Source organism: Castor canadensis, chromosome 4 (assembly GCF_047511655.1).
Source record: "Castor canadensis chromosome 4, mCasCan1.hap1v2, whole genome shotgun sequence".
NCBI lineage: Eukaryota > Metazoa > Chordata > Mammalia > Rodentia > Castoridae > Castor > Castor canadensis.
This window is the reverse complement of record NC_133389.1, coordinates 90,650,267-90,674,130: the sequence shown is the minus strand read 5'-3', so window position 1 is coordinate 90,674,130 and position 23,864 is coordinate 90,650,267. Positions and strand designations below refer to the sequence as shown.

Sequence of the window (23,864 nt, the reverse complement as noted above, 5' to 3'; positions counted from 1 at the left end):
GCAGCAAAAGAGCACTCCTGTCATCCTGCATATGGACAAAGGCCTGTTACCCATCCAGTCAAGGCCACAGGAAGGATGCCTGCAAGCTGCACTGTGGAGTTTCTGTTGGCCTTGGAACTTCATGTGAACTCCCCATTTTCTCCTCTTGACCTTCCTTCTTGTGAGTTTTCCTGTGTCCACTGCTACTCAGTCACCTTCCCAAGTCAGGAGATAATTTCTGGGGAACTGCTCTCAGAGATGAGTGAAACTCTGTGGCTCCACCTGACAGTTAGACATCATCCAACAAAAGAAACCTTAGAAGATACCAGAAAACCAGGGTTTGAGCCCAGGCTCCTCTGTCTACTAACAATAGGGTTCTGAGTTAGGCAGATCATACAGTTTCTGTGGAAGATTCCAAATGCAGGTTGTCATTCTCCTGCTCCAAACTTCCCACCATTTGTAATGTGCAGAATTTTTCTAAATGCTGCTTGCTTATTTATGTTTGGTGTTACTGTGGTTTGAATATAGGACTTTTACATGTACTATGCGAAGTGACCCTACTACTTACACCACTCTGCTAGACCTATTTTGTGTGGGGTGCTTTCAAGATAGGGTCTCGTGAACTATTTGCTTGGTTTTGAACCTCGAGCCTCCTGATCTCTCCCTCCTGAGTATAGCTAGGATTACAGGCGTGAGCCACCAGTGCCCATTTTATCACTGTTTAAAGGCCTTGCATGCTCTGTTTTTCAGTCCATTATTTTAGATGAGAAGTTGATTGTCTTAATATCATATCTATTCCCCTGCATACAAAAAATTTTTCTCTAGCTGCTTTCAAGGTTTTTTCCTTATCTTTGCCTTTTGCACTTTGATTATGATGTATCTGGGTATGGTTTCCTTTGTATTTATCTTGCTTGGAGTTCAACACGCTCCTAGATCTTTTAACTGATGGCATTCATTAATTTAAAAAAACTTTTATATCTTTTTACATATTTTTTTCTGACTCATTCTCTCCGCCTTCTGAGATTCCAGCTAAAGTCAGGCTGCTTGATATTGTCCCACATCTCACATACTCTTTGTTTTGTTTCATTCTTTTTCTCTTTATGTTTCAATTTGGATAATTTCTATTTTCTTCACTGATTTTTCCCCCTCTGCTGTGTACAGTCTGCTGAGAGTCCAATGAATGAACTCATTTCTGATATTGTATTTTTCATTTGTCTTAAAAAATTTTTTTCTTTTTGGTTGAATGTCCCCATCTGTTCACATAAGTGATTCTTTTTTTTTTTTTTTCACCAAACCGTACAGTACATTATAACATTTTAGAGTTGCTGTTGGATAATTTCAACATGTGGATCATCTCTAGGTCTGGTTTTATTGATCACTTCCTCTTTTAAGATAGGTCACGCTTGCCCGTCCTTCCTTCCTTCCTCCCTCCCTCTCTCTCCCTTCCCCATGTAATTTAAAAACCTTGGAATATGAGAAAACTTAATACCAAATTTCTGATCCATTTCTAACCAGTATAAGGAATTTCATGACAATAGTTTTTGTATTAATCTCATTCCTTTCTCCATACTCCATTTCTTTTTCCCACTTTATCCTTTATTTCACATTTTAAAAAATTTACATTATCTTACAAATTAGAAAGAATTGAATTTGAATTCATGATCTCCTAGTTACTACTGTGTCACCTTGAGTAAGTTATTTTCTTTAAGTCTTAATTTTTCTTACCTGTAAAACAGGAATAATAATTCTACTCCACAGAATCACAGAAAGATTAAATGAGATAAGGTTTGTAACACATAAGCAATTGTTAGAAATTTTTGAAAAGCAGTCTTAGTTTTTTGAATAAGATGAAATAAAGTTGATGAGGGTTTTAATTAAAGTGTGGTGCATTAAAGGTTCCATGGAGTGAACAGAACAAATCCACGTGGGACCGTGCATACACAATTAAGCGCCTGCCCTCAACACTTTACTTAATAGGCGTTTCAATTAGGTTTTGGTTTGACAAAAGGGATTTATCACCTAAAATGTTTTGGACTCCATGATACAAAGTTTTCTGCCTCTATCTCAGCTTTCTATTCATTCTTCCTCAAGGGTCATATACTTAACTGAATATTCTGGGTGAACAGTGTCCTCTCAAAGGAATGCTGAAGTCCTAACCCCTAGTTTCTCGAATGTGCCTTGTTTGGAGATAGGGTCTCTGCAGATGCAGTGGAGTTAAGATGAGGTCATACTGAGCCAGGGTGTCTCCTAGTCCAGTACAGGAAGAGAAGAACCAGAAACAGACACAGGGAGAAGTCACATGATGACGGAATCAGAGATTAATGCTCTAAATCTGCAAGCCAAGAAATGCCTAGGGTTGCCAGAAGCTGAGAGAGGCAAGGAAGATTGTAGCAGTACCTCCTTACCCAAGGGGGGCACATTCCAAGACTCCTAGAGGATGTCTGAAACCGAGGACAGTACTGAGATATCACAATACTTCGTTTGATAACTGAGATTGCTACTAAAGTCACTAAGCCAGAGTGGGCAGCATATACAGCATGGATACATCTGTATCCATGATACAGATGAGTCATGTCCTGGCTGGGACAGGGCAGGATGGTATGAGATTTCATCACATTACTCAGCATGGTGTGCAATTTAAAATGAATAAATTGCTTATTTCTGGAATTTGTCACTTAATATTTTTGGACCATGGTTGACTGGGTCACTAAAACTGTAGAAAGTGAAACCTCAGATACAGAGTGATTAGTATACTCCATTAGAACCCTCAGAGAGCATGTGATCCTGCTGACATCTTGATTTCAGACTTCTAGACTCTAAAGCTGTGAGAGAATACATTTTTGTTGTTTATGTCACAAGTTTGGTCCTTGGTTAGGGCAATCCTAGGAGACAAATACACCAAGGACCTGGGAAACTCAAGAAGGAAGAGCCTTCCATCTCTCTGGAACAACTCTATGGTTGAAGTTTTAGAAGTGGGACAGAAATTCTGAGGCAGTCAGTGGGACCACACTCCACTCAAACTTCTACCAGCTGTGTCCCCTGAGGTTGGGGACTGCTGCCCTAAACTGTTGAGACTGGGATTGGATTGTATATATCTCTAATGGGAAGCTGACAGTCACACCAAGCCCAATAATCAGACTGTAAAGAAACAAGCATGGATAGTGCTTCAGACAGCTCTTGTGCCTCTGGAGATGCTTGGAATTCATTGAGATTAGCAGTTAAATTGGCTATCTTATTTCCCCAAGGGAAAAGGTGGGCCTTCACAGGGGCAAACTGGTCACTTCTCCTAGCATATATACCTTTCCAGCCTTTTCCCCTTACACCATGTCTCGAAGTCACTCCCTTTACAACTGTGCTCTGAAATTTCAACTCATCCTATAAGACTCAACTCAAAATACAGCATACTCTAGAATGGCTCCCCTGCTTCCATTCCTAGATCTTCTGCATGCTGCTTTTGGCAATGAATTTCACCTGCCTTTGTTAACTTGTGTGTTTGTGTGCAAACATCTATTCCTCTCCCCCTCCTTTCCTCCCTCCCACGCATCATGTAAATCACAATGCTGAATATGGTAGTGAGACAGACATGGACATCTTTCTACTCTCCTCTTACTTATAGTTTAGGGGAAATACAGATCATCCATTACAAAAATAAGAATACCTAATATTAAGTAAATAGTTACTACATGGTAGACACTGCATTTCACTTTGAATATGTGACCTCATTTGGCTGGCACGTGTGTGGATGAAGAATTCTCCATTAGAAAGGAGGGAATGCTGCTAGTAAGTGGAACCCAAATTCAAAGTGGGATTGAAGTACTTTACATGCATGTATGAAAACAGAATAATGAAACTCATTAAAATTGTAAAAAAAAAAAAAAAAGGCGGGGCGAGAAGGGAGATTAAAAAAAAATAGAAAGGGGCGAATATGATCAAAGTATATTATCTGCATGTGTGGAAATATCACAATGAAATCCCTCTATACAGTTAATATACACTAATAAAAGTGATAAAAAAACCCAAGGTGTATAAGTCCAGCTCTCCCCCACAACATACTTATATACTTCTTTTAAACTATTATAACAAAATGTTATAAGTGCTCTGACAGAAAAAACAATGGCACCATATACCTGAGTCCATGGAAGTCTCAGGATAACAGAACTCATATGGGATTGTAAACTTCCCATTGGGGAGCCAGCCTCATTTATGGAAGCAAGCACCCCTCCTCCTCCCAGTAGCTCAGAGGGTGCTCAGTGCATAGTAGGTGGTTAATAAATGTTTGCTAGTTGATCAGAAATTTAGTTATTTCTACCAAATGTAAACATTTCATAACATTTTCAAACATTTCACTAATCCTTACCCTTTTGTCTATTCCCTCTCACACCCTCCCTAACACTCCCCCATGGCTAAGGCCTATCTTTTCCCATCTCTATGAGTGACATAATTGGATTGCGGAAGCAGTAATTCCAGCCCCTCCTCATGTGCCTGAGACCCAGGAGCTCTGTAGAATCCATGCCCACATCTGGAACCAGCTCTGTTTTCTATCTCGCAGAACATCCATGAAATCCCCGGGCCAGATCCTATAGTTTGGCTACCTTCTGACTATAGCTAATGTGGGAAAGCTCCATTTACTGAAACTAAGGGCCTGTGACACTTCCATACATTCCAGGTCACCATATAAACTGGGGGAACAGAACAAATGGAACAACCTTCTGGTTTAAAATTGCTTTCACTGCATCCTCGACTTCCTCCTGATTGTTGAGATCAACAGTCCAAACATGTGGCCGGCCGATGAACACTTCAGCGTAAGGATGCTGGGATGTCAGCTGGGAAGAGAAAACAACACCTCAGTTTCACAAACACTAAATTTTTTTTTGAAGAACCTTCTGTGCTAGATGAAGCAGTATGCTTTTTACTGGATTGAGTTGTACTTGCACAAGTAACAAGACATTCTTGTTCTTCCCCTTGACAATCAAAATCTTCTAAGCAAATAAGCAGGTAAAAATAAAAATAAATAAAAATAAAAAATAAAGATGCCTCCACATTTTGAATCCCATTTAGAAATAAGACAATGTCACTACCAAGTGATAAGGAGGCTATCACAGGTATTCTTTCTTCTCTGTCTTGCTGGGGATAGGACGCAGGGTCTTGTGCTAATAAGCAGGTGCTTTACCACTGATGTACATTTGTACATTCCCAGCCCTAAATAAGTGGCTTGAACTCCTTAGGAATACTTACTTTTAGCCATGACTCAGCCCTGAAATTCCCCTAGATCAACCCAGGATTTACTATCCTGGCCAGGAGAGAAAGGTAAATGCATAAACTTGCAATAAAAATCAAGGTTGCAAAGTCACAGGTAGATGACTAGGGTGCATATGCAAGGTGACAGTAAGGAAAATGATACCCTCAGAAAGACACAGAAGTGTTTGATATTTCTGGAATAAATATTAGCATAACCCCAGACCCTTAAGTTTATTAAGACAATTTGTAATCAGAAAAGCAGGAAATGGCAGGTTTTATACTAAAGGTTTTATTTTTAAGCACAAAGTGTGGCCAAAGAAACCAAGTATATTGATAGTAATACTGAATTCTTCAAAAGCCCATTCTTCAAGACAGCTAAGTTTATCTCTCAATCATGTTTCCACTTCAGTTTTCATCTCTCTTTAAGGCAGACATTTGTGAGAACACTTCCAGTTATCATAATGACCAGGGGTGCTACCCTTAGTCTGTGGGTGGGGACTAGAGATACATTCATGACATCTAATGATGCCTAGCACAGACTTGTCCATTTCCCAAATAACTCTCCTTCGTCCCTCTCCCTCTTCTCTCTCTCTCATTCACACACACACACACACACACACACACACACACACACACACACACACAGAAGGAATTGAACCTAGGGCCTCATGCATGTTAAATACACTCTTTACCACTGCATTACATCACTAGGAGTTCTTCAACTTTCAAATGCCCTGCTGGGCTTTAATGTGAACTTATTGACTCCAACCCTTTGATACAGTTTTAATATACACTGAATTTTCCAGGAGCAAATTACCATGTAATCAAGAGATGTTTGTACTCTTTTATTTGAAACTTCACCCATGAGTGGTCATCATTTTGGAAAAATCATGGCAGCAAAGTCAATTCCACTCAGATTATGTCACCAGTAAAATATACTCAAACTGGTCTATATTTGTAGCTAAATGGCAACATAGCTATATGACAATATGATACCAAAGGCAATTATGTATATATGTGTGATATGCATACACACTCATATTTAGCTTTCTTTTCATAATCCCAATTAGAAGTAAAAAATGCTGACAATGTTCAGCTGAATGTTTTATTCCTTCCAAATACAAATGTTCATTGTAAGGAAGAATGAGACATAACTTCTAGTATAGTTCTTGACTACGTAATACTGAAATATGCATTACTTTATTAGAGATTATTTTCCTTTTACTTCTCCTTTATGTTAGAGTTAGGACAATTTTTCTCTTAATTATTCATTTCAGAAAAGAAAAGGAGTGTTGGACATATATATTATAAAAGCAGGTGTTTTGGCTCAAAAATTTAAACACCAAAAGAATAATCCAATTTATAAATGGGCAAACAAATTGAACAGAGACCTCGCAAATGAAGGTATACAAACGGCTAATAAATACACATAGAAATGTTCAACATCCATAGGCATAAAGGAAATGCAAATTAAAACAACACAGTGTCCATCTCACCCCAGTCAGAATAATTATCATCAAGAAAATAAACAACAAATGCTGGTGAGGATAGGGGAAAAAGGAACCCTCTTACACTGCTAATGGGAATATAAATTAGTGCAGCCACTATAGAAATCAGTATGGAGTTTCCTTAAGAAACTAAAAATACAGCTACCATATGATCCTGCTACACCACCCCTGGGCATCTATTCAAAGGAATGTAAGTCAACATATAAGAGAGATACCTGCGCACCCATGTTTACAGCAGCACTATTTACAAAACCAGCCTGGTGCCCAACAATAAAGAAAACATGGTGCATATATGCATAATTCAGCCATAAAAAAGAATGAAACTGTCATTTGCAGGAAAACAGAACTGAAGATCATGTTAAGTGACATAAGTCAAGTTCAGAAGGACAAATATTGCATGTTTTTACTCATATGCAGAATCTAGACCTAAAAAAAATAATATGATACTGTAAAAGGGAGGACTGCTTTTTGAGGGAACCTGTTGGTTGGAGGAGGGGTGAATAGTATAGGAGAGAGTGGGGAGTGAGTATTACAGAAGCACATTATATATGTATGCAAATAGCACAATGAAACCCACTAAAAACTGTTAAAAAGAAGGGGGAAAGAGGGAAGGAAGTTAAGCAAGAATAATATAGATGGGATAAATTGATCAAAATATGCTATTTGCATATTATAAATATCCCAATGAAACCACTTTGTACAATTAATTTATGCTAATTTTTTAAAAAGCATGTGTTGGCTCTAATAGTGTTCAGATTCACACACACACACACACCTGGAAGACTGGCTGATCTAATTAGCACCTCCTTATCTCACTCTTGGCCACTATTCTTGGGATCCTGCCATACCAGTGGCTGCTGCAGTATCCAGGGCAGAAAAATTGGGATACAAGTCACTGGGCTCCACCTGCAGCCTTTCCTGCCAACCACTCAGGAAATCACATAGAAAATTTCATGATCCTGTGATCCCCAGGCAGAGATTATTTCAGTTTCTAGTCCTGCTTTCTCTGCCCAGAGTCACGCCTTTCACTAGCCTCTAGCTCCCATCTTTCTGATGTTGCCCTCTTCTTTTGCTGGACTTTATGGTCACTGACAGAAAGCTTTTCTTCTCTTTGTACATATTTGGATTTAATACATATTGATGTAATCCCAGGTTGGACCAGGCACTGTGTTGATCACATACAACACATTATTTGTCAGGTTTCCTATGTATCCACGAGGATTCTGGGGTTTAAAGGGGCTTATATTTTCCCAAGACCACACAGTTAGAAAGCAGCATGGCCAAGTTCAAATGCAGATCCTTCAACAACTTACTAAATTTGGACCAAAATGAAGATGGCAACTTAGAAAATGCTATTGAGTTCTTTTTTTTTTTATTATTCATATATGCATACAAGGCTTGGGTCATTTCTCCCCCCTGCCCCCACCCCCTCCCTTATCACCCACTCCGCCCCCTCCCTCTGCCCCCCACCCCCTCAATACCCAGCAGAAACTATTTTGCCCTTATTTCTAATTTTGTTGTAGAGAGAGTATAAGCAATAATAGGAAGGAACAAGGGTTTTTGCTGGTTGAGATAAGGATAGCTATACAGGGTATTGACTATTGAGTTCTTAAGACAAAAGCTTTTTATCACTGCTGGTGGGAATGTAAGCTAGTATAACCACTATGGCAAACAGTATGGAGGCTCCTTGAAAAACTTAAAATAGAACTGCCATGTGATCCAGCAATCCTATTCCTAGGGATATACCCCAAGGAATGTGAATCAGGTTACAACAAAGGCACCTGGACACCCATATTTATTGCAGCACTATTCACAATAGCCAAGCTATGGAAATAGCAAAGATGCCCCACTATTGACAAATGGATAAAGAAAATGTGGTATTTATACACAATGGAATTTTATTCAGCCACAAAGAATGAAATTTTGTCATTTGCAGGTAAATGGATTGAACTGGAGAACATCATCTTAAATGAAATTATCTAGGTTCAGAAGGTCAAAGGCCACATGTTTTCTCTCATATGTGGAATATAGACTCAAAACAAATACAAGCAATATTTTGAAAAACAGGTTATGCTAAGGGGAGGTCACATATGAGAGAGGGAGGGTAAAAGAAGGAAATTAAGGAGGTAAATATGGTTGATGTGCTTCCTATACAGGAATGAAATAGAATTTTTAAGCCTGCTGAAATCACCATAAGAAGGGGACTAAAGTAGAAAGGAGAAAAATAGAGATGAACCAACTTGGGTTATAATACATACATACATGGAAATGTCACAAGGAAACTCCCTGTATAGCTATCTTAAACCAATAAAAATATCATTTTTTTTCTTTTAAAAAATTGGAGAACAGGAGGGAAGAACAGGTCATGTCTGGGAGCTGGGTACCAGGGGGAGGGGAAGGATATAGGAAAGGGTGGAAGAGGGTGAATACGGTGCATGTACTGTGTACACATGTATGTAAATGGAAAAATGACACCTGTTGAAGTTATTCCAGGAGTGGGGGGAGGAGGGATAAAGGAGAGTGATGGAAGGGGTAAATTCAACTAGGATATATTGTAAGAACTTCTGTAAATGTTGCAATCCCCAGCACAAAAATAAAAAAGAGGGAAAAACATTTTAAAGCTAAAAAACGAAACAAAACAACTCACCACCACCACCAAAAAACCCTGGGCTAAATTGATGCCTTTATTAGACTTTTTCTGAAGATGAGCAAAATGTCACATCATTTTTATTTTGTGGCCTAGAAAACAAACTAATTAGTCCTTCCACCAGAATCAGAGTAAATTAAAGTTGCCATCAATGTCACTATTCAGTAATTTACATATTAGCAGTAGTCTCTCGTCCTTTTCTCTTTTAAGGTCCCCGATTATTTACAAGGTTGCTCTAAGCACTTAGAAAATACAAAATGCTGAGCCATTATCATTTTATTCATTTACATTTATTGAGGGTTACTTAATTTTATGAGTAAGGCAGTTTGTGATTCATTAACCCCCTTTGAACGTTATGTTCCCCTTTGATAATTTATTGAGAACCATCTGATCTCAGCTACTTCATTGTATATCAATCAGTAAATTTACTGCAGTACAGTTTGTAAAAGTAATGAAAATCTTATTAAATATGAGACATTACTTCAGAGTGGGTAATAAATCTCCAAGGAGAACATGAATTTTCTTTATGGACCCTCCCCCACCAAAGCCAGAGAATTTCTAATGGCTTACAAAATGTAAGAATAATGACCAGGAGTGGATTAATATGTTTCCCAATACAAAGCTAAGAATCCAATTTATATTAAAATATAACTTGAAGCAATCCCATTACTTGAGGCACATTTTCTCCCTCTGAGCAAACATTACAGCTTTGAAAATCTGTCCAGTGCAAAAATAAGAACAAAGCTAAGTTCACATTTAGAAATATACATTTTTTTCTTCTCTTCAAGTGAGGGCAAAGATGATACCTATCGGCAACTGATATGGATCAATATATATGGATGACTTGCTACTTAATACAAAAGATTCACATGGGCAAAGAGATAGCTGTGTAATTATGTATACTTTGGTTAAATTTTTTCCACTTGCTGAGGCAAAAAAGGATAATTTCTGAGAGTTTTTGACTCTGAAATCTGTACACCTAATGATAGCTCTTTTCCTATTAAAAGTGTCTTTGTTTAGGGAGACTTGGGGCCATTTGTGAACAGAAAGAGAAGAGCAGATGGTCCACCTGGCCATGAGATCAAGGTCACAGTCCCCTTTCAAAGTTGTCTGATGTTGCTGTAAGGAGCCGGACATTCTGAATGAGGCAAAATGACCTTCTTGGGGGTCTCCTCAGTTCACCCACATTCCTGCCTCTCAGGTTTCAAATCTCTTCTTCTTTTTCCTGAAAGCCCACCCCTATCCTCCAGCCTCTTCTAGATACTCCTGCATATTCTCTCTCCACCCAGCACAGCTCCAAGTTAACTTCCCTCCTGTATCCGCTTAGCTATTTTGCTGTGGACTTCCACTGATCATGCAACTGTCTTATCATTTATCTGTATCAGCTTTAGAACTCCTGGGAAACAGGAGCAAAATTCCCCTCCCCACCACGAGGCAGCTAGTACCACGACCCTGTGTCAATACACTCGGTGCCTGTCAATTGCCCTTCTGTATCTCAGCCCTCCTGTGGGAGCTTGTGACTGAAGTCTGGGTGAGGTTACTTGCTGAGCACTGTTGAAAGGGTCCCAGTCATTGTCCTGGAGCCTCACTTATGGACAGCAGGAATCCTGAGCAGCAGTCTCCATGACTCTTCACTCTGCCTTGAAGAATGATCACTCTCCATGATCTCAGCAAAATCAAGTTACTAAATGATGGCAAATGATGGCAAATGACAGAAAGCAATATACAAACTTTTCTTAGTAACTTCCTATTGGCTGATCCCAGCTGAGTTATATTACTTTATTCACTGGGCAAGGGTTAGATTGTGTTTAAGAGAGTCCCTTTAAAAGTGTATGAAATCCTGACCTGTACTCTTTAAAAGCATTATGATCATGAGTGACAATGAACGGCTGATTTTGTGCACGTTGGAGGTGACTAAGAAGATGTCATAATTAGGTGCAACACAGGATTCTCAATTGATACAGGAATAGAAAAGGGATCTCAGTGGAAGAACTGGGGAGGAGCAAAAAAGTCTATGGTTTACATATCACTAAAGGCACTAATGTTAATTTCTTGGTTAATTTCATTGTACTGGGGTTCTGTAAATTGTTACCACTAGAGGAAGCTGGATGAATGGTACACTTAAAGTCTCTTATTTTTACAACTTCTCTGATAACTCAAACTATTAAAAAATAAGTAAGTAAATTCTAGCATTTCCACAGTAGGTATATGCCCAATAGAACTGGAGACACGGACTGAAGCTGTACTTGTGTATCAGTGTACACAACAGCATTGCTAAGTAGATAAGCCAGACACAAAAGAGCAAATATCCTAGAGTTCCACTTTCATTAAGTATCCAGAATGTGCAATTCATAGAAGGTAGAATAGAGGTCATGGAGGGCTGGGAAGGGGAGAATGGGGAGTTATTGTTTAAGGGGTATACAGATTCTGTTTTGGATGATGAATAAATTTTGGAAATGGAAAATAGTGATTATTCATTAATTCTTAATCCCAATAAACCATCCACTGAATGGTTAAAATTGAAACTTTTATGTCACATATAATTTATCACTAAAGTTAAAAAAATATGGAATATTTGTATAGGATTATTTGCTTATATCAAAAATATAGTACATGATATATTACATATTGCAAATATAAATATTGTGTGTTGTGTATAACAATTATATATGTACCAATACATATTACAAATACAAATATTGGGAAAAAGTAGAACTTGAGAGATCTAATACACCCAAATTAAAACATATAGATGGTGCTGGCATAAAAATAGACATGTCACCAATGGAATACAGAGCCCAGAAATAAATCCATATATTTATGGACAACTGATCTTCAAAAGGGTGCCAAGAGTACACAACAGGAAAGTGCAGTCTCATCAATAAATTGCGCTGGGAAAACTGGATATCCACATGCAGAAGAATGAAATTATATCCATATCTCACACCATATACAAAAATGGACTCAAAATGGATTAGACTTAAATATAAGACCTGAGTCAGTAAACTAGGAAAGAACACAGAGAAAAAGCTTCTTGACATTGGTTTGGGCAATGACTGTTTGGATTTGATACCAAAAGTACAGGAAATAAAAACAAAAATAGGCAAGTGGAATTGCAACAACTAAAATGTTTCAGGACATTGACAGGACTAGTCAAGAGTGAAAGGCAATATAAGTAATGGGAGAAAATACTTGCAAATGATGTGTCTGATAAAGGGGTTAATATAAAAACATATAAGAAACTTCTACAATTCAATAGCAAGAACAACCCATTTAAAAATAAGCAAAGGAGGCCAGGTGTGGTGGATCACGCCTGTAAGCACAGGTACTCAGGAAGCAGAGATTAGGAGGATCGAAGTTTCAGGCTAGACTGGACAAAAAAATCGCTGAGACCCCTCCCCCCAATCTCAACAAACTGGGAACAGTGGCTTACTCCTGTAATCCAAGCTATGCAGGAGGTGTAGATAGGTGGAATAGTAATCTTAAAGCTGGGCCAGGGCAAAACCCATGAGATCCTATCTGAAAAATAACTAAAGCCCCAAAGAACTGGGGGTGTGGCTCAAGTGGTAAAAGGCATGCCAAGCAAGCAAGAAGCCCTGAGTTCAAACCCCAGTATCACAAAAACAACAAAAAATAAGCGAAGAAGTGCTTAACATCACTTTGAAACTCTAAAGTTTCAAAGACGTCAGTAACATGCTAAAGCACAGATTCCTAAATTGGGACATTCTCTCTGCTGGGGAGTATCCTTGAAACCTTCCTAAAGAATAAGCTCTTCAATGGCAAACAATATTTGTGATCTCTGTGGCCTAGTCCCTCCCATAGCACCTGGTACACAGGTGTACACTAAGTATTATTGAGTAATGAATGAATGACCTGACATCTCAAAAAGAAACCACTCCCCAAAGTGAAGAGTTCAAATTTACCATGCTAGCAGAAGGCAAAAGCAAGCAAGCAATCACACAGTTAAATTCTGTTGGAGGTTATCTTGCCCACAGTTAACCTTTTGGAGATAATCTGTGGCTCTTCCTCCATCTCCTTTGGCCATTTCAGAAATGACAAGAGGGGAACTGGAGGAAAGAACTCTCAAAATAATTAATGCTATGAGCTGGCAAGATTCATGATTCATCAATAAAGAGTAATCACTGAAAATGCATTTTAGTACTATTTGGGGAATTGGTTCAGGAAAAGTGACTCAGAAGTGGGTTTGAAAAAGCAAGAGAACTAAAAAAAACGTGCACTTTAAAACCAGTTGGCACTATGTCACAGGGGAGGTGCCCATCCGTGTAATTCCCCAGCTCTGAATGACAAGGATGCTGCTGGCCTTCCCTGTTCATGAGCAGCCTGCAGAACCACTTACTAACTACTCAGAACTAATAAGGAAATCAATCTTATGGTTTCTTGCATACACCTACTTCTGCCCAGAGACAGAAGCACCAAGCTTGATCACTCACACTTAGCTGTAAGTGACTTTTGTTTATTGCCTCAAACCAAATCCAACTATCCTCCTGGTTACCCACTGCGGATTCCTAAGAGGATCTCTGAAGGCAATTCAAGCGAGGCTTCTGCAAATGGGCCTAGTGAGCACAGGATTGCTTCACAGCATGACACTGACTCATGATGGACTAAAAAATCAGGCACATTGCTTTAGTCACCCATTACACTGTTTTGTTTCTTGAGGTTGCTGTTCTTTGAGAGCATCCATGCCCACTTTTTATTCTCCACAACACATCACAGAGACTCGATTCTCCACACGTTATTAGAAATAAGGTGATCTCCTTATTTCTAAACTCCAAGCATTTGGAAAATCAGAGTTTAGCTGGAATCAGAAGGCCAGAATGGCTATGTTCACATTAAGATAGAGCTCGGGTACAAAGATCCTTTACTCTGTACAGGCAAATGGAGATTCAAATCCTGGAGTTGGCACTAACAAGATGGCATGATCATTGTTCATTTCCCTGAACCTTAGGATTGGTCCTCCTAACCCTCCCTCTACCCTCCACGTTAGATGAAGTTAACAGTACAGTCAGCTCTCCTTACCCATGGTTTGGCATCTACAGATTCAGAAATGTTCAAAAACATTAGAAAAAAAATCATCTACACTGAACATGTGTAGACTTTTTTTCTTGTTAATCCCTAAATAATACAGTACCACTATTTACATGGTACTTACATCATTAGGTACTATAAGTAATCTCAAGATGATTCGAGAAGATGTGTGTAGGTTACATGGTAACCTTTTATATACAAGACTTGAGCATCCCCAGACTTTGGAATCTGTGTATGGGTTGGGAGCGTGGAGGGCTGCCTATGGATAACAAGAGATGACTGTATCTACATTAGCACTCAATAAACAATATAATAATAATTATTATATTTTGTTGTGTAGTTCTGAGGATAGAACCCAGGACCTTGTGTATACGAGACAAATGCTCTATAACTAAGCTACCTCCCAACCCCTGTTATTCTCATTATTGAAGGTAGAATTATTTTGAGAGCTACTCACCTCTCTGAGGGTTGGCTTGCCAATGAAAAAGTCTGTGTTTTTGCTGCTTTTGGGTGGGTTGAACTTGGGATTCAGAAAAGCACATCCATTTGCAATAGCCTCCAGGGGAGCTGGGCCCTCATAAGGGAACCCGAGCCCAACAAACAGCTGTAAGACAGGAAAACAGGCATCATATAAACATATCAGTCAGGATTAGCCTCTCTGGCTCACAGTGGCTCTCCTGTGCTCCATTCCTGTGGACGCCTCTGATACTTTGGGAAGGTCCCAGGCCATGGGGGTGGGCTGGGGCAAAGAGAAGGGTGCTCAAACCAGGATCTGAAAAATATCACCAGGGACTAGGAAAGCCCTCACAAAGTAGCAACACTCACCAAGTTCTCCTTCTCTAAGAAAGCAAAGAAGTATTGGAAGAGGGGTGCATGGAGGGGGTAGGGATGTCAGGGGCATTAAAAGGAAAACAACAACAAAAACCCAAGACCCAACAATCATCTTTCTGTAACTCCCCAGGAGACATGACTAGAAACACACTTGCTTAACTAAACAGAAGGTTTCTTCATTGAAGCAGCAGAACAACAGGTCCTTTCAGGGATGCTGGGCCAGGGACAGAAAGGTCACTTGGCGGTTTGATTACAGTTCAAATGGAATTGCTTTCAAATGATGGTAGGTCAGTAAACACAGGTTTTCATAATGGGGTTTTCACTGGGGGATGCCAATGTCTCATTTTTATTTTCCCCTCTGTGGGGGCAGAGGGTGCTGAGTTGCTCCATGTGCAAGGCGGCTTCTCTCTCCAGCAAGCAAGCCATGTGTTTCTTCTAGGCAGACAACAGATGGCAGCATAAACACGCTCTCAAAGTCCTAGGATCTCCTTCAGCAGCTGACAGCCTCTGTGACAAAGGGGATATGCTGCTGTTTCAGCCACTGAGATTCCTGGGACCAAAAATGCAACAGAATCTCACAGAAATACCTCACTGTGTACCCCTGGTGTGGGACTACTGCCCACTGTTGGAGGCCTGCAGGCCCCTGTCTCCAAGCCTGGGCTTGGTAAAGCCTAGATTCTCCTTGTCTATGTCAAGGAGCTAAGTCTACAATTGCTCCAGGGCCCAGAGGCCAATCAAGTGACAAAGGCCAACTGGGCCCCAGGAGCAGCATTTCTTTCTGTCTTCAGGTTGAGGAGCTCCTGAGAGTGCAGAAGACTGGAGAACCAGGTTGGGCAGCATGCCTGACTCTCCTTTCCCCATTGCTCTCCCCATCTCCCCGAGGTCTCTGCAGCTGCTCTAAAAGGATTATTGAGGAAGGTTCTGCTGGCGAGTGCGGGGTCCAAGTTACAGGGTTGAGCTCCCCAGGCAACAATAAGATGCAAAATGTGTTGAGCTTTAGTATCAGTGCACCACGGAGTGTGGCTCATGTTTGACATACTGGAGAAATCACAGAGCTCCCAAAGGAATTCTGGGGCAAGAAACTAAAATCTTAGATTTTCAGGACAGACTCTATGCTGTTAAGTTTTGTACAAAACGTGGTGTTTACACTTGCTGGGTTTTTTTTGGGAGGAAATAATCTTTCATTTACTGCACACCTCTGGATTACATGGTCAGAGGTGTCCAAGGTGGAGAGAGCTGGGGAGAATGGAGGTCTGGGGAGGTCTGCTGAGTGCCCACTGCTGGCGAGGTCATTTCCCCTGGGGCAGAAGCATCACTGGAGGGAAATGTGGTAGCAGGAGCCTGGAAGCCGAAGGATAGAAGGAAATCTCTATGCCATTTGGACACTCCTGCTCTGGAACTCATTTTCATTGTACAGTGAACAGAAGTGAGACTGTCAGAACTGATGAGTACAGTGTGTATCCTGGCCGCTTGGCTCAGAGGTGGGGAGCCTGGAGAACACCAGAAGGAATGTAAGGCAACAAGGATGTGCTAGTTTCCCAAGATGCTCCAGCTTCATTAAGCATGAAGTATCCAGGTGGCCATCCTTGTGACTTTTGATTTCTGCACTCTGCCCTCCCAATTAATTTTGGGAGCAATGCACAAGCTCTCCAGGGACAAACAGATGACTTCTGTCAGCTTGTGGTTAGGCACAGGATAGCATAATGCATCTAGATCTTTTTGATGTGGAGAAGAAAGTCCTAAAAGGTACAGACTGGGTTTCCATGGGCTTAACCAGAGACTTGGAGCCCATAATATTTCCTGACCTGTGGAAATCAGGGCCTGCCACGAAGTACTGATACCCTCATCAATTCTAAATTGTCAAGGACAATTATGGAAGAAATGGAAAAAGCACAATGCTTGTCTATTTAAATTAAAAAAAATCTTGGGAAAAATTTAATTATCTCTTTCAGACTAACCAGTGTAAACCTATTAGTTAAAAGGATTTGAGGCTGTTGTTTAATGGATTTGAATGTGACCTAGGTTTAATTATATCTGAATAACAATTTGCACCAACTCTTATGCCCGGCTGGCACCAGAATATCTCAGTACACATAAACACTTTGGCTAACTCTCCCAAACCTTACTATTTTCAAAGGAAGCTTAAACAAACACCACACAATTTCTTGGCAATGAATTTTCTTGTCACACTAATTAGGATTGCAGGAAATGCATGACTTGGAAACACCAAAATAACAGTTTTCTGTCATTTCTGTCAATAAGCATTTTTTTTCTTGTTTCCTGTATACTCATTACCTGTGACATTGCAATGGAGCAGATGTATGAAGGTCAAATAGCACATTTCAGGGTTGAAAGAGAACAGAATAGGCAGAGAAAATTTAACACTTCCAACTATAAACTTCTGCATGCTTTGGCATTGCCCCACACTGGTACCTTAACCAAACCAAATTGCTTTTCCCCTAATCCTTCACTCCCCTGTCATTCTGTGTACACATTTCCTTATCATGGTGGCAAGAGACATGTGGCAGGAATGCATTCAAGAATTAAGGTTTAACTCTTCAGAAGAAAAGTGGGCCTTGTTTTATGCAAACTCTCCTCGCCCCCAGAAGTGCAGAGTCTAACTAGGATATTCTGGTTGATGGAGCATTTCCATAACTCCAACTGCAGCCCCATCAATGAGCGTAACAGAGGGATTACGTGCTCAGAAACTAAAACTTTAAACTAATGCAAGCAAAAAAGAACAGACAAAGCACCATATGTTTTATTTATGGCATAGGACTGGGACATTCTGACATATCCACAAAAAGACCTATAAAGCTACTCATACTTTTCCTCTATGTGAAAGGAAAAATGGAATTGTTTTAAACCTCTAAGTGGGTTAAAGATTCCTTTAATTATGGACAAAGGTAGTTCTAAGAAGACTGTGTGGTTTAGTCAGTTTCCGGTTTTTTTTTTTTTTTTTGGTGGTACTGTGTATGGAACCCAGAGTCTCAAGCATACTAGGCAAGGGCTACATCACTGATCTACATTCCCAGCCCAGTTTCAGTCACTTTTATGAGAAAATCAAGAATAATTCAAAGTTTCACTCACACAGACTCAACATATACTTTTCTGATCAATTATTAATTAGCTAGCCAAGTTGTGGGGTGACTCAGGAGGGAGTTTGAGCAACCAATTAACCTTAGCTTACCCAATAAACTGATTATTGGCACAACATGGTCAGGACAACATGGTGGTTAACAGCACAGGCTCTGGAGTCAGGGAGACAGGGGTTCGATTCCAAGGCCACCAGTTCAGTAACTGTGGCAAACTGTCTCTATTGGTTCCCGAGACTCAATTATAATGTTTTTTCTATTAGCCAAGGTATTACAAACTCTCTAAACCTCAGTGTTCTCATGTGTAAAATGGGGGAAATAATGCGTAAAATGAGTGCTTTATTTCATGGGGTTGCTGTGAGGATTATGTGAGATATTTTGTAGAAATATCCAATATTCCAAGATTTGGCATTTAGTAAACATTTAATATACAGTTGCCCAAGTTCAAATCCAGATGCAGCTCCACACAGCTATAATCACGACTGTGTATCATTTAATTGGAGTTAGGTTTATGAGAGTTGTTTTTGCAGGTTTTTTAATGAGGTTTTCAGCACCTGCATGTGTATTTATGAGTTCTTACTGTTTCATAAAGTACTTGGACTGAAAGGGGGGAGAAACATTTGTCAGAAGAAAGAGATGCCATGTAGAGAGGTCAATTCCACAAGCTGTTTATCATTGCTAAGCCTCACTTATTCATTCTTCATACAACTATTGGGAATCGTTAAATCTCTTATAATAGGTATTCCTTTTATATCTTTAAGAAGAACCCATGTGATGGCTGGGTATGGAGAAAACAACTAATTTTCCTAAAAAATGATGCTTTCATGTAGCCTGAAGGGCCCCTCTGGCCACCTGTCTTTCCTCAAGCACTTGATGCTGGAAGGATGAGATCAACAGTGACCAAGTTCTCTCCCATCCAGGTTAGTTCCTTCCTCTCATACTCCACAGACCCTGACTCACTCAGTTTGTAGCTAGAGTTACTTGAGAGCTAACAAGGCTGTGACAGTGGTATTTACTAAATGCATTTAAATGCTCAATGTTGGCTGTTAAACCAAACACTGTTTCCTGGAGACCAGGTCACTGGGGCAGATGCCTGACTATTCAGAGACCTCAGTATGCTATCAGAGACAAAACAAACCAGACCGCAAACAATACCACCAAGGTCAAAAGATCCTGCGTTGTCATCAGTTGAAAGCCCCAAACACTAAAGCAAATGCATTACAATTTGTGCAGTAAATTTATTAACTTGGAGCTGGGGCAGTAAGAGAGTATTTATGTAAATTTAACTGGAGACAATGAACATCTTCACTCAGGTCAGCCTCAAACGTTCACCATTAAAAGTCAACTCAGAACTGGAAATTATCATGTTAAGTGAAATAAGCCAGACTGAGAAGGGCAAATAAAGAATGTTCTTTTTCTCTCATAAACAGAACCTAGACCTATAAAAGAAAGAAAAGAAAAAATAGAATGACATGAGTGTAAAAAGGAAGGGGGGAAGAGAGTGAGGGGGTAGAAACCAGCAGGAGGGGGGAAGGTGAAAGGAGAGGGTGAAGGGAGGTGGTGATCATATTCACCTCATACTCACATATGAAAATAGAATAATAAAATCTGTTCAGGGGCTGGCCGAGTGTCTCAAGTGGCAGAGCACCTACCTAGCAAGCATGAGACCCGGAGTTCAAACCCCAGTATCACCAAAAAAAAAAAAAAGGAATAATAAAATCCATTTAAAATAAAAAAGTCAGCTAGGGCATCACAACCTTGGAGGAGTCTTCTTTCTCAACAGCTCCCTTCTCATTCAGTTCCATACCAGGCTAACTAGTCAGCAACCAGCAGCCTAGATGTTGTAATGGAGAGAAAGAATTCATGGAAAGGGCTTAGCATAGGATCTGGCACCTGGTAAAGGCTGTTATTGTTACAATAAACTCTACAGTCCAACTTCCCACGATAACACAGATGTGTTAAACCATGACTGACAACTGGCATCTGTTCTCCACAGTCAGTCAGCTCACCCAAGTCATTTTATTGACTTCACTATCACAGAGCAACTTTCCTTCCTTTCCTTTTCCCTTTCCTTTCCTCCCTCCCTCCCTTCTTTCTTTCTACTGGGGTTTGAACTCAGGGCCTCACATTTGCTAGGCAGGTGCTGTACCACTGAACCACACCCCCAGCCCTATACTGACTAACATTCTCCACCTCTGAATTGCTTGCTCCACTTACATTATCATGACAGTTATTGTACATTACTGTTAGTTCTATCTGTGCACTCGTCACATTGTTACAGTTTCCTGTTTGCCTCCTCCAGCATACCTGTATGCTCCTGTGGGCAAAACTGCCTGAGTCTTCCTTGTACCCAGAATGGCTAGAATAAGGCCTGGAATACATTTAGAATATAATACAAATTTGTTCGACAAACAAGCAAAGGCATAAATACAAATAGATTAGATCTTTCCAGTATCAAGTGTCTCTGTCCAGCAAGGGTGACAGTGTTCCTGTAGCTAGCAGGGAATGCACCTTTGCTCTGGAAGTCAGTAGGGTCACTGACTTGTTCTACATCCAGATGTGGGCAGGGAAGAGGGAGTATGGAGTGTGTGCATGAATGTGCACACAAGACGAGTATGACCTAAGACACTGCTTGCTAGGAGGAAGCTGCCTGAGGGTGAGTGAGAACCAGTACGAGAAATAGAAGTGGATGGCAAACTGCTTCTTCTAAGCAAATGAACTCTTGGGCGACTGCTCACAAGGCCTGGGGATGAGAAAAACCTCAGGGAGAGGCAGGCAGGGGCATCAGAGGGGCAGTGTCCTTGATGGGGAGATCTCAGACATCTAGATGAATGATTCATGTGAAGAGGAAGGGATCACGCCTAGAGCCATGGATTTCATCATGACACCTTTCTTCATTCTTTGTACAATGACAGGCTGAGTATCCCTTATCTAAAATGCTTAGGACCAGAAGTGGCTAGGGTTTTGGAATTTTTTTGGATTTTGAAATATTTGCATATACATAATTTAGATACCTTGGAATGGGACCCAAGTCTAAAGACAAAATTCATTTATGTTTTATATATACCTTATACATATAGTTTGAAGGTAGTTTTATACAACATTTTTAGTGCACCTGTATTTTGACTGTAGCATATCATGTAAAGTTAGGTGCAGAAATTTCCATTTGTAGCAAAGAATTTTGGATTCTGGAACATTTTGGATTTCTAATTTTCATATGGGGATTGGTTAACCTGTATGCAAATACCTTCTATAGACCAGGCAGTATTCTAGGTGCTTGGGAGCACACAAGAAGCAAAGCTGCACTAAACTCATGGGAGTCTGGTGCCCAGACAGTTTTACAGAGGTTTCAAAATCCATGTAAGCCTAGTGAGAAATGCTGTAATTGGTTAGGTGTGTGTTGGGAGTAGAGAACCAGGAATAAAGACAGCACTGTTTGATGCAGCACTCGCTTCACGTTTGCCAGCCTCCAGGCTGGTAGATGAGCCGACACTGTAGGGAACCAGGATCTTCATGGACCACCCAAGTCTTGGAGGGGCTGGCGAGAGGTTTGCATAGACAGAGGGCAGCAACAACGTGAGCAGTGGCGGCAACTTCCCTTGATAGGCTACAGTCAGAATTTGATCTTGACTGCAGAAAGAAGGTACTTGGGTCTGGCTACAGATCAGAGCTCCACACACCCTGGAGTCACCATGCAGGTGTACACGTGAATGCACTATTCATTATGGCACACGTAATAAGGAGCTAGCCAAGGAAAGACAGTAGGAGGTGCATGTGAAGAGGTTAAAACTAGGAAGGTGAAAAAGGAGTCCACATTAAAAGAGATGGTGATTTAAGCCAAAAATGAAAACATGCCACCCTGGTGAGGCTTTGATTTGTTGGCTTCACCTGCACTCCTGGAGTTGGCTGAGATGAATGACTCATATGTGGTCCTACAATAAATAATTCATTCATCCAAATTATACCCCTATTAGAAGGGGTTTTTAGATTCCAACAAGTTCCCAGCACTTTCAGTCCTGATTTTAGTGTTTCACTGAATTCTTCCTGACTTCTCAGGCTTCCCAACCAAGAGTCTGCTAAAGACGCCCAGGCCCCTAATGGCATGCCAGGACAAAATTCTGCTGAGCAAAGGGTTCCTTAGGCTTGGTGCAGAGATTCAAAGCTAGCTCATAAAGAAAAATAATGAGTCTGAAGCTGATTAGACATCAATCATTTTTGCCTATTGAGAGCCTCTCGAGGATACCAGACTTGTTTCCCTCTCCAGCTCTGAGTCTAAGAGTATGAATCTCATCAGTCCATAGTCCTGATTCTCCACTTCCAATATGGATTGGAATAAATCGCTTTTAAATTGCTCAGAGACACAGAGGAAAAAGTAAGAAGCTGGAAGGGTTATAAATGCAAAGCCCGGCTGGTCTTTCATGTCATTATTCCAAAGCCTGAGATTCATTCATTTTGGTGCCTGCTGCTGTGATCTGGGTGTAAGGAAAGTCTCAGTGATGCACTGCCTTGTTCTCGTTACTTTTGCCAACTGTTTGAGCCATAATTCCATGCAGAGTATTTTAATATATTCTTGTCAGATAAGCAGGCACTCTGTAATTTGATCAGCGACATCCTCAGAAGGTACTCATTTTTCAAAGATGAATATATGTCCCTTGTTCCTCAAAAACTAAGCTGCATTCTAAGGCTGTTTGGCCATTTCTGACATTGTGGCTGGGTAATATGGGCCTTTTTTGCTGTCCTCCTCTGGACATCTGGGACCTTGGTTTTGGCCCATTTCCCATTCTCTGACAGGGTAAATGGATGGTAGGTGAGTAAGGGTTCTTTTAAAATTTGCAAGGCTTAGCAAGACATTCACAAGGGTAGGTTAATAGAAGTGTGTGAGACAGTAATGACATGCTGCTGAAAACCAGCTCTGCCAAATGTTATTTTAAAGGAACTTGAACTTTTTGCACAATCTGATGTGGCAAAAAGTAAAATGAAGCAAATGGCAAAAATAGCATTGGTGTTAAAGGGCCAGGACAGCCTGATGATTCTAAAATGTCAAGCTAAGACAGAAGGTGATGGGAAGCAAACAGTGAGACTGGGACACACATCACTCCTGGGGGGCCACAGAGAGTCACAAGACTACAGGGGACCTTGGAAGGAAATAATGTTGTCATTAAAACAAACCAGGTCTTTGGTCAAGGGATTAAAGAATTTGTCAAACTGTCTTGTTTATGGGACCATACAAATGACTTAGAGGTAGAAAGTATCAAGTGGATGGAGAAACTGAGGCAAAGAACATATATACACACATATGTGTATATATGTATATATGTGTATATATGTATATTTGGCTGTTTGGTGCCCATTAGGTGTTCTTAAGTTGGGATGTTTATGAGGATGGTATGCCAAAACCCTAGTAGAGTTTTAATTTGCATTAAAAAGAACGGCAAGGTGTAGCCACATCTATGACTTGAATTTGAGTTTATGGTGGGCAAACTCAGCTCTCTAGAGTTAACAATGCCTGCTTTGTCTACC

General features: G+C 40.3%; 1 protein-coding gene across 7 annotated transcripts in view; it reads right to left on the bottom strand.

Annotated features, from left to right (window-relative positions):
- Nucleotides 1-23,864, bottom strand: part of Mgat5 (alpha-1,6-mannosylglycoprotein 6-beta-N-acetylglucosaminyltransferase) — a 331,452-nt gene that overhangs the window by 27,672 nt on the left and 279,916 nt on the right. For all 7 annotated transcript variants that reach the window (XM_074070613.1, XM_074070610.1, XM_074070612.1 and 4 more), the window contains 2 exons: nt 14,876-15,022; nt 4,686-4,802 (listed from right to left, as the gene is read on the bottom strand). In XM_074070613.1, coding sequence (XP_073926714.1) covers nt 4,686-4,802; nt 14,876-15,022 — 264 coding nt within the window. The remainder of the gene's footprint in view (nt 1-4,685; nt 4,803-14,875; nt 15,023-23,864) is intronic.